Raw genomic sequence first — 13,398 nt, forward strand, 5'->3', positions numbered from 1 at the left:
CTCTACAAAACAAAAGAGTTCGGGCATGATGATATTGACATAACAAGTGCACGAGTTGTACTATGGCCAAACTTCAAGTGCTGAACAGAGTAGACGTCCTCATATAACGTGGAATGAGGGGAACTTCAGAAATCACACGTTTTCCACATATTCTAGAACCAAATTCAGAATTGACATGACTTGCATATAATCTAGGAACAAAAATTATGAATTATTGGACATCAATGTAGAGTTGCAGCCAAACACTTGTATCTATCAAAACATCATTCGCGTAATTGTGTTTCTGCGTTAGACGCCTCGCCATACACGATTGGTACTGCTTAATGTGAAGTTGCCAAAAGTTAATTATGATTAGTTGTTTTCTTGAAACATTATTTGAGTAAAGTTGAAATAAAATATAACTTTTATGTGAGGCAAAATTTTAACACTAACTTTTACTGCAAATTTACATTTGAAATAAAAGTTTTTAAATTTTAATGGCATCGAATAAATAAGCAAACAGTCACTCAAACAACTTATCTAAACCCACGACAGAGAAGTATAAGATGACAAAAATAAAAGTGAGTTAAAAACTAAACTTGGCTTTTCTGTTTTATTTCATAGAAGCATCATATACATAAAAATATAAGTTTGCTAGACTTAGAAACAAGCTATGAGATAATGCTTTGGAATTTCAATTAACTAATCCTGCAAGGTTGATTCCACCCTAAGCAATATTTTGTGAACCTGAACAAAGCATAGATGCATCGCGAGGGAAATTGTAGTTAGCAACTCTGCAGGTTACTCATTCTTTCTTGTAAACTAATGTAGGGTACTCTGGACTCCACATGTTATTCTTCACATGTTCCCTGATTTCATCCTGCAACTCCCACGAAGATGCATTCATAACTTAAAAGTTTTGATGTATAAATACTTGCATTTGAGGTTAAATGTGAAATAACTAGTCTACGATGATTAGTACAGGCATGCAAAACTTTTAGCTCAATTAACACTATGGTAAGGGAACATAGATACATTTGAAGAAGGTATAAAACAAATATGATGATTACTGAAAAACAATGGAAGCCAAAGAAATAAAAATAGTTAAGAGTAAACACAACCAAAAAACAGAGAAGATGCCTAAAAACAATGAACGATAAGAAGTCCTCCAATAAACAAAACATCAACAGTAGCAAAAACAATGAAAAGTACATCAGATCAAACGAGCCCTATAAACCTTTTTGTTTCAAAGAAAGAAAAAAAAAACTATGAATAAGCCACAAGCTTAACACAAGGAAGTCAATTAGTCATCTCATTCCATTATAAAATGTGATATTGTGAATATAAACTCCCATGTACAATCCTCTCATTATCAAGGACTAGCAAACCATAAATTAACTAGGGAAGATTACCATAAGAGTGCAAAGAAATAAATCTTCAAAATCTAAAATAGCAATGAGGTTTTGACTTTTGAGTGTCAACCATAACCTGGTAGTCGAAGTGTGTCAAGTTCTTGTTAAGATACAAACAATATCCCACATCGATAAAACAAGAGAAGAAATAATAGTTCATAAAGTATATACATTTTCCAATGGTTGAAAGACTTCTTGAATAATAATCAAAAGTAAACCCATGAGGACTTAGACCCAAAACGGACAATATCTCACTATTGTAGAATTGTGTGTAAAATAACATAATAAAAATAAATATAAATATTTCCTCAGATAAATACTAATTAACATAACATAACTCTAACAATTCTGTCTGAGACTTTCGAGTAATTTTTTGATGGTTTGTATTATTTGAAGATTATCATCCATGGCTTTCTTCTTTAAGGAATCCCAGACGAAGGTTTTACACACATTAAAGATCCTAATTTGGGTCATCAGGTAGTATGATACCCCGCTCAATAATTTGTAACCAAGTATCGAGGTCATAGGGGCCATTAAGGAGAAAGGTTGAGGACTCCAAAACCAGTCTAATTACATAAGTGAAGCTTCCCATTTGTGTTACAGGGAGGTAAGTCACAATGCAAACAAATCAGTCTCACACACGTAAGACAAGGTAGTTACTGATTTATTTTCGTAAGTTCAGTTTCTGTCCGGACCCTTGCAAGTGGGTTCTGAGAAAAAATAATTCCAACCACATTATAGTATAGACTACAAAGCTATATTAACTATGAAGCATCGACTCCAACAAGTACACTGGACACGATATAGAAACAGATACCGAAACACAATTAATGTCCAAAATATAAAACATGGAGACATAGTGTATATATAACATGAAAAAAATCTAAAAATATAATATATTATCCTTCAAAATTTTTAAACTTTATAATTTTTATATGATAATGACTCTCAAAAAATGAAGCAAATCTCTTAAAAGTTAAAACAACTAGTAATTCCTATGAAATTGAGTCTCAAAAAATAAAAATATGTTATGAGTCTTGCAATATTTATATTTGATAAATACATTGTTTACCTATTTTTTTTTTTATAATAAGTGTTAAATAAGAGTTTAGCTAAGAGCAAGTACTGCTTACTATCTTGGCTCATATTCAAATCGTGTTGAAAAAAGTGTCTAAGGGCCTGTTTGGGAACCCGTTTGCAACGAGGCAAATGGGATTTCATACATTTCCAAGCACCAAATGAAGAAGTAACTGTTTGTAGCTTTCATGTTCAATTGAATTTTTTTCAAGTTGAACGGTAATCCAAACGCACTCTAAGTTGTGTCAAACAAGTGTTGAGCTGTGACGGAAAGATATCCAAACCAAAAAATGACAATTTAATTGTGACACAATGGAGAGGTGACGGATGTCTATGCAAGGCATGTCTGACATGTTGTGTTCGAAATGTGTTAGACACCCTGACATGGCATTCCATGGACATGTCCGTGCTTCATACGTCATTAACAATATTTAATATTCCCAACCAAACTGAACATACCTCACTAAGTTTCTTCAACTCCCGAGCATCCATTCCATGATATCCTTCAGCTAGGTCCTCCTCCACAGCTTCTTTTATAACAGCTGCAGCTACCTCCTTTGTAATATCTCGAATTCTGCAAATATGTATTAGTTTTGAGAAAGATGCTACTCTTTTAGAAAATTTAAGATATCGATAGATTCCTGAAAATTTTGATAATCTTTAATAAGGTCCCTGAACTAAAAAGCATTATAAGTGGGTCCTTGATCTTCTACAAGTTTTGTAAGAGTCCCTAGAGTAAATTTATTGTGGCTTGAAACTGCCACAAATTGTTATTTTTGTAATCTGTGGCAGTTTCCATCCACCATAAATTTACTTCAAGGACCCAATTACAAAATCTGTAGAAAATCAAGGACCAATTACATTATTTAGTTTAGGGATCTAATTAAAGATTACCAAAAATTTTAGGGACCTGCTGATTATTAAACCCCTTTAGAACTATCTCTTATAGCCTACTCAGCAAAGGAAAAGTCCCATTTATACCTGGATGTTGAAGGGAAAATAATCCCTTTGAGGACCTCCTCTTCACTCATATATGTAGCCAGACTTCAGTTTCAAATGATCAGGCAAACCAAAAAAACGCAATCAAAATCAAGGAAAGACAGCAGCATTTTGGAATGAATAATCTGATGCACAAATCAATAATTAGGAATTAATGACTAATGTTAACATTCCTAAATTAATATTTTGTAACAACCCCCAAGTTTGACAAAGTAATCATTTAAATTACAAATTTAATCTGGCCTTGCTTCAAAAGAAAACATATACATCTGTATCTGCTTTATCTTTCTTTGTCACTTGAAGAAGGGGATGAACATTTTTGGTATGGTGCTTTAATTTTTTTTAAAAAGAATAAATTCATTTAAACAAAGAAGAGATGCTTAAATAAGATGAGGACAAGAGATCCTACATCAATTATAAAAGATAAAAAATAAATAAAAAAGAGAGAGGACAAAGGACATTTTAATGAAGCAAAGCTACCAAATCCCACAACATAACTGTAAAGGAGGGAAAACCCTTTAAAAAAAATAGTGTTTTACATTAAGAAAAATCCAACTGCAGAATATTATTCAAAGAAATCTCCTTAAAGATGCAAGATTTATGTTCCAACCAAATGCATTAAATTGTAGCATAAATTGTGTATTGCCACAAAATTTTATTTACTTTTACCACAACCAGTAATGATACTCATAAAAAATTGGTAACATTCTCCAATAATGTCAAACAAAGAATTCCACAAAGAAACAACAGAGCAACAATGTATCAACAAACGAGGAACTGATTCCAAGCTTGCACCTCCACTCATAAGATACATACAAAGAGAAATTTCCCAATGTGACCTGCAAACATGCAGCACGTCATTGGCATTAATACTGCCATAAGAGTAAAGGGCTAAACCTTAGAGGGAGCTTTCGACTTACAATGAGGTTTATCCAGATGGAATTTTACTCTATTCCAAAGATGGTGATAGAAATATAAAAACCATTCACATGCCTTCACTCCACAACCACGTGGTCTAGAAGTTGATCCTTGTTGACCCATTGTTCTTCTAAATATAAGTCAAATTTTCAGTGCAAGATTAGGTGGGCCTATGTATTTATCAACCGGACTCTGCTTAAAGCCTAAATAACTCTTACGGTCTTACATGCAGGGGAGTGTTAGAAATAAAACCACTCATGTCAATCAGGTGCCTTCACTCAACATCTTAAACTTTAGGGACTGATGGTACATGACATGGTACCTGAACATTTATGCCTAATTAATTTCAACATACAAAAGGTAGGCTTTTACGTAATTGTTCATGCTATGCCTAAACGACTTTGCATGAATGCGCATGTTAGAAATTTCAAAACCATTTATGTGCCTTCACCACAAAGTTTTTGGATAGTTAGTTCTTGAAAGACATTTCAAGTAGCCTCATATTTAAATATATATAAATATTATAAATAGGAAAGATTACGATGACAGTTACAAGATTCAAACCTAGAACTTTATGCATTCTAACACAACCCCCCACCACTAGGCCAACCCTAGTGGTTCTCCATTTAGTTTAAATATATCATCACAGTTTGATGACTCCATTCAGTTTGTAGACAGACAAATTTTAATTATTTGACAGTTGACACAATTGAAAAAAGGAAACCGTATATTAATTGTGTTTTGTACATTCCCTAATCTCCCTTTCTATAGAGTAAATGACTATACTTAAAAAGGAAATAACAATAATAAAGAAACTGGGAAACAAATATCTAAAGATATTTAGAGATGTTTCATATTTCCTAAATATCTATGATATTTACAACAGACACTTTCCATCTTAATGCCTATTTTGGCTTTCAAATATTTCAACATAGCAGTATTTTCAGAAGTTAATAAATCAAGTAAAACATACCGCTCAGCTGCAGCCTGTAGCATGCCATCAGAGACAATCCTAGCGCCTGACAGAAGGGTTCCGAGACCAATGCTGGAATAAAAACATATATTTAAAATAAAATGAACTGTATACTATAAACTAAAGTATGAAACTGTTAACTAACCCTGGAAAGAGGTACATGTTGTTTCCCTGGTTGCAGTGGCCAATATGACCATTCCCTGCATAATTATGGGAAATTGCAGTTGTAAGTTCCCCTTAACTGAGAGGCAGAAAAAGGATAATAAAAGATTGTTTTGTACCAAACTAGTATTTTACAAATGTAAAGAAGATCTATATACTTCGAGCATGTTGTTTAACAAGTTTAAATAAAGTACAAGGCTTCACCCTTTGTTAGAACAGAATAAATGAGTGTAATAGAATAAATATATGTATTCTTTTATTTTCCTTTAGTCGTGTAGGCACAGGCTCATTCTATGAGACCTGTTGCACTGTATATTTCTTTCTTTTCTGTTGCAAACTCTGTTGAGTTTCTGTTAGGAGTTGGTTACATCTGAACTGTTTTCAGATGCCTAAAAATACTAGGCTCTTTTTACTGAATCATCATAATGCAAATATACGGTTTATGTCAGAATTCTCTCTCTTTCTATCACCTAGAATTCTAATACCCTTACTAACTGCAGTTAGCATAATAAGTTTAATGACTGTGTTAGAAATCTCACATTAACTACTAATATGGCCATAAATCATAATAACAATTATCACCTTACAAACTAGTTTTGTAGAGTTGGATTAGTCGGTCCAAACCTACATTCTAAGATGTTATTAGAGCTTATACGAGCAAGTGTTGTAGCGCTTATCAAGCCACTTGCTATCAGATTGTTATCCAACCACCCACAAATGTCTAGTTCTGAACATGAAGGAGTGTATTGGAAATTCTACATCAATTAGTGGTATGGCCATAATAGTATACATAAATGAGGAATAATCCTCTCTTTACAAGTCGATTTTGTAGAATTGAGTTAGGTTCAAACCCACATTCTAAAAAAAATATTGTATCCCTATGAATTGAGGATCATATAGTTTATATCATGCTTTCTGAATTTAGTTTGCAGATATAAATTAAACATCTGGTTTTTATTTGTTTCCTTTTGTAAAGGGATATAATAATAAAATGTAGGCAAAAAAACGGTTATAATGCCATTACAAAGGTATAGTGGATCGGATTTTGGCTTCGTCGTCATTCGCCATCCGTTATATGGCGATTTATGGCGTCATCTACCATTTCTGCCATGGTGCCTGCCATGGCTGTTACATTGTGAAGTTCTATGGCAGTCATGATGGTCGTAATGGCATTCTTTTAAAAAAAAAAACCTGTTTTTGGGCTTCGACCTAGGCCCAAATTTGAGTGAGGACTTAGATTTTTGGTCGACTCACTTCGACCTCTCTCACACGAACCACGAGCTCAAATGGGACTCACGCCAAGCGAACCCTAGCCTAGGTAGAAAACCTATCTGGCCACCTTCGTTCAACATCAACCACTACTCCCTGATCACCTTTTCAACTGGTGACCTAAACCACGGTGACCCAAGTTGGTTGTTGTAATTAAAGAGCAAAACCTTATAAAGCCCACACTAAAATCCAATACTTCCAATGTGGAACTCAAGCCTCATAGGATCCTAACAGGTTCTTAGAATAGCTTGTTTAGAAAGCTTTCTAATATTTAAATGTTTGCTGTACTTTTCTGATTGTATTTTTCTTGATGTGATAGCTTAGGTTTTTAGCCTCTTCAGCTTTTTGTATTTGCTGAACATCATCACTCCATATATAATAGATATATACATATCAGTGTGTTTGAGACACTGTTTTACCATTCTCCTTCAATATTCAAGTCAGATTACTAACCCATTGCACATGGATGTAGATTACTTTTCATATTCCAAGGAATTTATCTCAATCTACAGAAAATTGAAATTTGCAAGCCGCCTCTTTCTATAAATGATGATTGAAAGTCATCTACCCTAGAGTCTAGAGCATTTTTTTCTCCACTAGTTCTCAAGTTATTAAAAGCAGGGTCTGGGTAAGGTAAAAAAAAATAGGCTTTCTTTTCTGAACTAGAATGGTTGAATCTTTTTGTTGTAATTAGAGAAAATATCTTCCTAATTCGAGAAAATATTTGTAGAATCTTCTATTTATTTTTCAACATATTTTAGTTCTATATTTTCTTATTTTGGAAGATTAGATTGTTACAAATAGGTGTAATGAGAATGTAATATGCATGAATGAAAATAATAAAAGCATTCTCTTTTACAAGTTGGTATCAGAGCTCTTGATCTTGGGAGCTCCGTTTCTACTGCAACAGCTGCCGCTGTCCAACTACCGCGGCTGCTGCTATAGCCGTTGAGGTTGTTGATAGGGAAACAAGGTGTGCCCCACTCCGGCAAACATAACATCGGAAGTTGTTCCGAGAAAAATGCCAGCACCATCGCCAGCACATGTAGCCCACATGCCTAGCTCCGGCGAGAACCACTCGCTGCCGCCATCATAGAACAAGTTGTCGGAGCCTCTTGAGTTCGTTCCACAAGTTGATGACGTCCCATTTGGCCCAGATTCGAGTAGATCTGAGTTTTTGAGTTTTGCTCCCTTTTCCAATGTAGCCCACTGGTCGTCGTTTTCGCGGACAAGGTCACTGGAGACACTTGATTGCATTCCAAGGGATGTTTGAGGTAAAAATTATTCCTTTGGGTCCTAATGATCTTTCAAAAGTGGTGGTTCCCTATCGGTTGGATGGTTAGAATTTCTTACAATAGAGCCAGTACATTCGAAGGATTCTCGAGGGACGTTCAAGACTAGACCACATAGATGGTGGAGGGTCAGGATCAAACGACTCTAATTTTTCAATTTGGGGCAATGAAGATTCACTAATTATGACTTGGATGTGGCATTCCATGATTCCTGAGATAAGTCAAAATTATATGTTTTATTCATCTTCCAAAGAGATATAGGATGATTTACAGAATACTTTTTCATTAAAAAATGATTTTGCTACATGCTGTGACATGAAAGCACAGTATTTAATACGAAACGGGGTTCTCTTTCCATATTAGAATATCACAAAATCCTGAATAGACTTTGGATTGAATTAGATCAGTACCAAACAATAAAGATGTGTAAAACAAATGCTACCGCACATGCTAAAGCCGTGGATTAAGGAAGAATCTTTAAATTTCTCCATGGCTTGAATCATGAGTATGACCCAATTAGGATACAAATCTTAGGAAGAGAAAAATTACCATCCCTATCAGAAGTATTTTTTATGGTAAGAGGAGAAGAAACTCGAAGAGTTGTCATGCTTGATGGCAGAATCTCCAACACAAGCTTTGCCATGACAACTGGAAAGGGGGTCCACAAAGGAGCAAATGCTGGAGGAAAGTCGTTTGAAAAAGGTAACCTCAGAGACTATTATTCATATTGTAGAAATTTTGGACATACCAAAGAAATGTGCTTCAAACTCCATGAAAAAAATAATGTTCTTGAGCGCATGGGAAACAACAAAGGGTCTACTCAAAGATGAGCAAATCATACTACCTCAAAACAAGAAGCCACCAATCAATCCATTACTTCACCACCATCAGACCTTGATATGAAAGCTTATAAGGAGGAACTCAAGCACTTGAAAGCAATGATTGAATCAATAAGTAAGCCCTCTGGATCATGTACTCTGTCCATAAAAGGTAAGATTTCTCTCAATATTGTTGCTCCTGTGTCTCAAGTTATTTTGGATTCTTGATTCAGGAGCAACCGATCATATGACACCTTTTCGTGTGATCTTCAACTCATGTTAAAAGGAATAGAGAACAACTCATTACAGTTGCAAATGGTCAGGTTGTACCCATATGCGACTCTGGGAATATAATTTTGGAATCATCTATTGTATTCAAGGATGTTTTACATGTTCCACAACTAGCCAATAGTCTTATCTCTGTGCAAAAACTCACCAAAGATTTAAATTGTTCAGTAATATTTTTCACAACTTATTGTGTATTTCAGGACTTTGCCACAGGGAAGACAATTTTAACTGCTAAGGTGTAAAGTGGGTTGTATCCGTTGGAATTTGATGACCAAAGCAAAACAAGGATCGTAAGTCAACAAGCTACATCTGAGACGTGGGCAAATTCCCAAATATGGCTACATCATAAAAGGTATGGGCATCCTTCATTCAACCTTATCAAATCCTTGCTTCTTCATTTGTTTACTAGGGAGTCGGCTGAGTCTTTTAAATTTGATATTTGTCAATTGTCAAAACACCATCGTGCATCTTATTTCATTAGTAATAAAAAAAAGTACTTCTCCATTTTATTTAGTTCACTCTAATGTTTGGAGACCTGTCATAGAATCTATTTTTGGAGTCAAATGGTTTGTTACTTTCATCGACGATTGTGCCTATGTTACATGGACATACCCAAATCTTTGTTAATTTTTTCCATCTTGTCCAAAATTAATTTGAAAAAAATATTAAAAGAATCAAGTCTAATAATGGTACTAAATATGTTAATCATGAATTTCTCAATTTTTTGTCTCATATTGGTAATGTTCATGACCTAACATGTGTAAACACCCCTCAACAAAATGGGGTTGCAGAAGGAAAGAATTGTCATATCTTCTTGAAGTAGTTAGGACTTTTCTTTTTCAAATGTTTATTCCAAAAAGTTACCGGGGAGAAGTTGTGTTAACTACCACGTATCTCATTAACAAGTTACCCACCCGTATCTCAAATGGCATTAGTCCTATAGTCTCTATTATCTTTTGTTCCCTCTTCCCCCCTAGTATCAAGTCTACCTAGTCGAGTCTTTGGATGTACTGTTTTTGTTCACTCTCATCATCCTAATCGTAGTAAATTAGAGGTTAAGCTCTTAAATGTTTCTTTACAGGGTATCCTTCTAATAAAAAAGGGTACAAATGTTACCACCCTAAGAGTCGCCGCGTCTTTATCACCATGGATGTCACCTTTCATGAAACATAATCCTTTTATGTCAACCTGCCACTTCAGGGGGAGAAAGCACATGAAGTGGAGGAGCTCTCCTTCTTGTTATTACCATACTTGTCTTTGCAGAATGCACAAGATCTAAGCAATGAAGCTACCATGGCCCACAGTGAGGAAGAAGACAAATTTTTTGACAAAAAATATGAAAGAAGAAAATAACCCACTTCGACTTCAGAACAAGAAGAATTGTTTAATCCGAAGGTGAGGATCGCTAAAAATAACAGTGAGGAGGTAAGTATTACTAAGATTTACCCATTGCATTGAGAAATGGAAGAAAGTCATGTACTAAATATCCTATTTCTCCATATGTTTGCACTAACAATCTCTCTAAAAAGCATCAAAGCTTTATTGATGCCATAAAAATTCCTACCTCAATCCAGGAGGCCATGAAAATTAAATATTAGACACAAGATATAAAGCTAGATTGGTGGCAAAGGGCTACACCCAAACTTATGGGATTGACTATGAGGAGACATTTGCCCTAGTGGCAAAGATGAATACAGTTCAAGTTGTTCTCGCTTTGACTACTCATTTTGGTTGGGACTTAAACCAATTGAATGTGAAGAATGTCTTTCTTCATAGAGATCTGAAAGAGGAAGTGTACATGGAGATTCTTCTAGGTTTTGAGGTGCAGAATAAAAGAAACAAGGTATGTCTCCTAAAGAAAGCATTATATGGTCTTAAGCAATCCCTTAGAACATGGTTTGAAAGATTTACAAAAGTAATGATTTCCTTAGGATATAGACAAAGCTAAGGAGATCATACTCTATTCATAAAGCACTCTTATACAAGTAAACTTATTCTGTTAAGTCAGACGAAGCAATTCCCAGCAAAGTTTTGAATGAGACATATAATACATATTGTTATTTCTAACATGTGTGTTAGTGTTTCAGAAAAATATAAGTACAGGCAAATTATACTAGAACCAAGATCAAGGAAGGAAAGCTTCAAGCATCAGACGGAAAGGTCAAATGAAGCCAAGTCTAGTACAAGAAGGAAATGAGCAAGCCTCAGACGAAGCACATTCAAGAATGAGAAGAAGTCCATACAGACCACAGACGAAACTTCTTCAAATACCAAACGAAGATGAGTCAAGGCAAAGCATAGAATGAGGATCAGATGAAGCAAAGTCAAGTGATAGATGAAATACGACATGAGCGTCAGACGATAACGGATCAAATACCAGACGTAGGTGTGTCAAGCACAACCTAAAGCGCACCATAAGAATTCAGACAAAGACTGTCAAGAATCAGACAAAAGTCAACTACATATTAGACGAAGGACAGCACAGACTGAAAAGCATTCTAGATGAAAATGAAGTTTGTCCATCTACAATGTTGACAAGACCAAAGGAAGTCAAAGCATTAATGACAAATGCTCAGACGAAGATCAAGTCTTGAGATGCACATGGACTATCAGACGCAGACGAAGACTGCCATGCAAGCATTTGAAGAATCAAGTCTCAAGGGAAAATTCAGGCATCGTCTACAATCATACAAGAGCTCTCAATATGGTTGCGTGCTAAAAGGAAAAGAAGAAATAGAAATGCAAGCCCAAAAGTCGAAGCATGCATGTGTCAAAAAAAGTACATTACTTTTTCAGATAAAGGCAACGCCTCTGCAGCTACGATGACCAGAAAAGGACAAGAAATTCCTAGGTCACAGTTAAAGTCAGACACTACAGCTAACAAAACGTAAAAGACTTCACGCAATGTCTATAAACAGGAAGCAACATTTAATGTAAGATCTAATGCATTAAATGAAAGATCGAACTAGTCATGAACGACTACATTCTGCTTCAACGGACACTTGCAACGGGCAGATTTTACAGAGACTATATATATGTCACGACTTCAAACCTGGAAAGGTTGGCGAAGAGAGTGATTCCAAGCCCAAGAAGCAACGAAACTAGAGACAGAGCATACATAGTCAAATGTACAATATTTTATTATATTTATCTCAGTAGACTAAGGAGTTTTAAGTGTAACTTAAGAACATAAACCTTAGTGAGTGTAACAAATCTTTGTATCCTCTCTGTGAGAATAAACCACACACTCAAAACAAACTATCTATCATTTGTAAAGCCTGAAGAGACTAGGGAAATAATACTTGTATAAGCCTGGAGAGGCTTGTCAAAGAATCCTCACTTAGAGCCTGAAAAGGCTGAACAAAGAATACTAGCACTAATAAGTGAAGTTAGCGGGCCAGGAGTGGTCGATAATCCTTATTGAGAGTCTGAAGAGGCTGAACAAAGAATACTAGTGCTAATGAGTGAAGTTAGCCAACTAGGAGTGGTTGATAATACTTGGGGACCAGGAGTGGTCGAGAATACTCACTAAGAGCCTGAAGTGGCTGAACAAAGAATACTAGTGCTAATGAGTGAAGTTAGCCAACCAGGAGTGATTGATAATACTCGGGAACCAGGAGTGGTTGAGAATACTCACTGAGAGCCTGAAGAGGCTAAACAAAGAATATTAGCACTGACGAGTGAAGTTGGCGGACCAGAAGTGGCGACAATACTTGGCAAACCAAAAGTGATGATAATACTTGTACTTAATTGAAAATCTAGTGGAACCCTTCAATTTAAGGAGACTGGACATAGCTCAGTCTGAACGAACTAGTATAAAAATATTTGCACTAATTATCTATGTTTCAAACGCAATTTCGTTTAGTTGATATATCATACTAAAAATTTCTTCCATTGCTTATTCTTCATTGTAACTCTTCAGACGAAAAATACATTTGCTTAACTTATTATTTTAAGAAACATTTTTCTTGTGTAGACGATAAACTCTCAGACACAAAATCCTTTGTTGAGCTAATCCTACATAGTTTTAAGTATTCAAAATAATTTTTTATAGGATGAAAAAGAGTCTCTCTGTGAAAACGATTTTAAAATTCTTTCGTTCACACACACATATTCAACCCCCCCTTCTATGTGTTTTTCCTCTAACTTCATATTCTACTGCTTGTCTATGTGGATGATATGATTATTGCAGGAGATGATAAAACAAAAAA

General features: G+C 35.1%; 1 protein-coding gene across 2 annotated transcripts in view; it reads right to left on the reverse strand.

The window, feature by feature from the left end:
- Positions 1–561: 561 nt before the first annotated feature.
- NAD-ME1 (NAD-dependent malic enzyme 1) overlaps positions 562–13,398 on the reverse strand; it is a 46,756-nt gene continuing 33,919 nt past the window's right edge. The window contains exons 15-19 of one of the 2 annotated variants that reach the window (XM_020370814.3): positions 5,504–5,558; positions 5,359–5,430; positions 3,450–3,512; positions 2,928–3,042; positions 562–859 (exon numbers count right to left, since the gene is read on the reverse strand). In XM_020370814.3, coding sequence (XP_020226403.1) covers positions 785–859; positions 2,928–3,042; positions 3,450–3,512; positions 5,359–5,430; positions 5,504–5,558 — 380 coding nt within the window. In that variant the 3' untranslated portion in view covers positions 562–784. The other variant, XM_083070835.1, reaches the window with a different exon arrangement.

This window comes from Cajanus cajan, chromosome 3 (genome assembly GCF_000230855.2).
Source record: "Cajanus cajan strain Asha chromosome 3, NIPB_CcT2T_4, whole genome shotgun sequence".
NCBI lineage: Eukaryota > Viridiplantae > Streptophyta > Magnoliopsida > Fabales > Fabaceae > Cajanus > Cajanus cajan.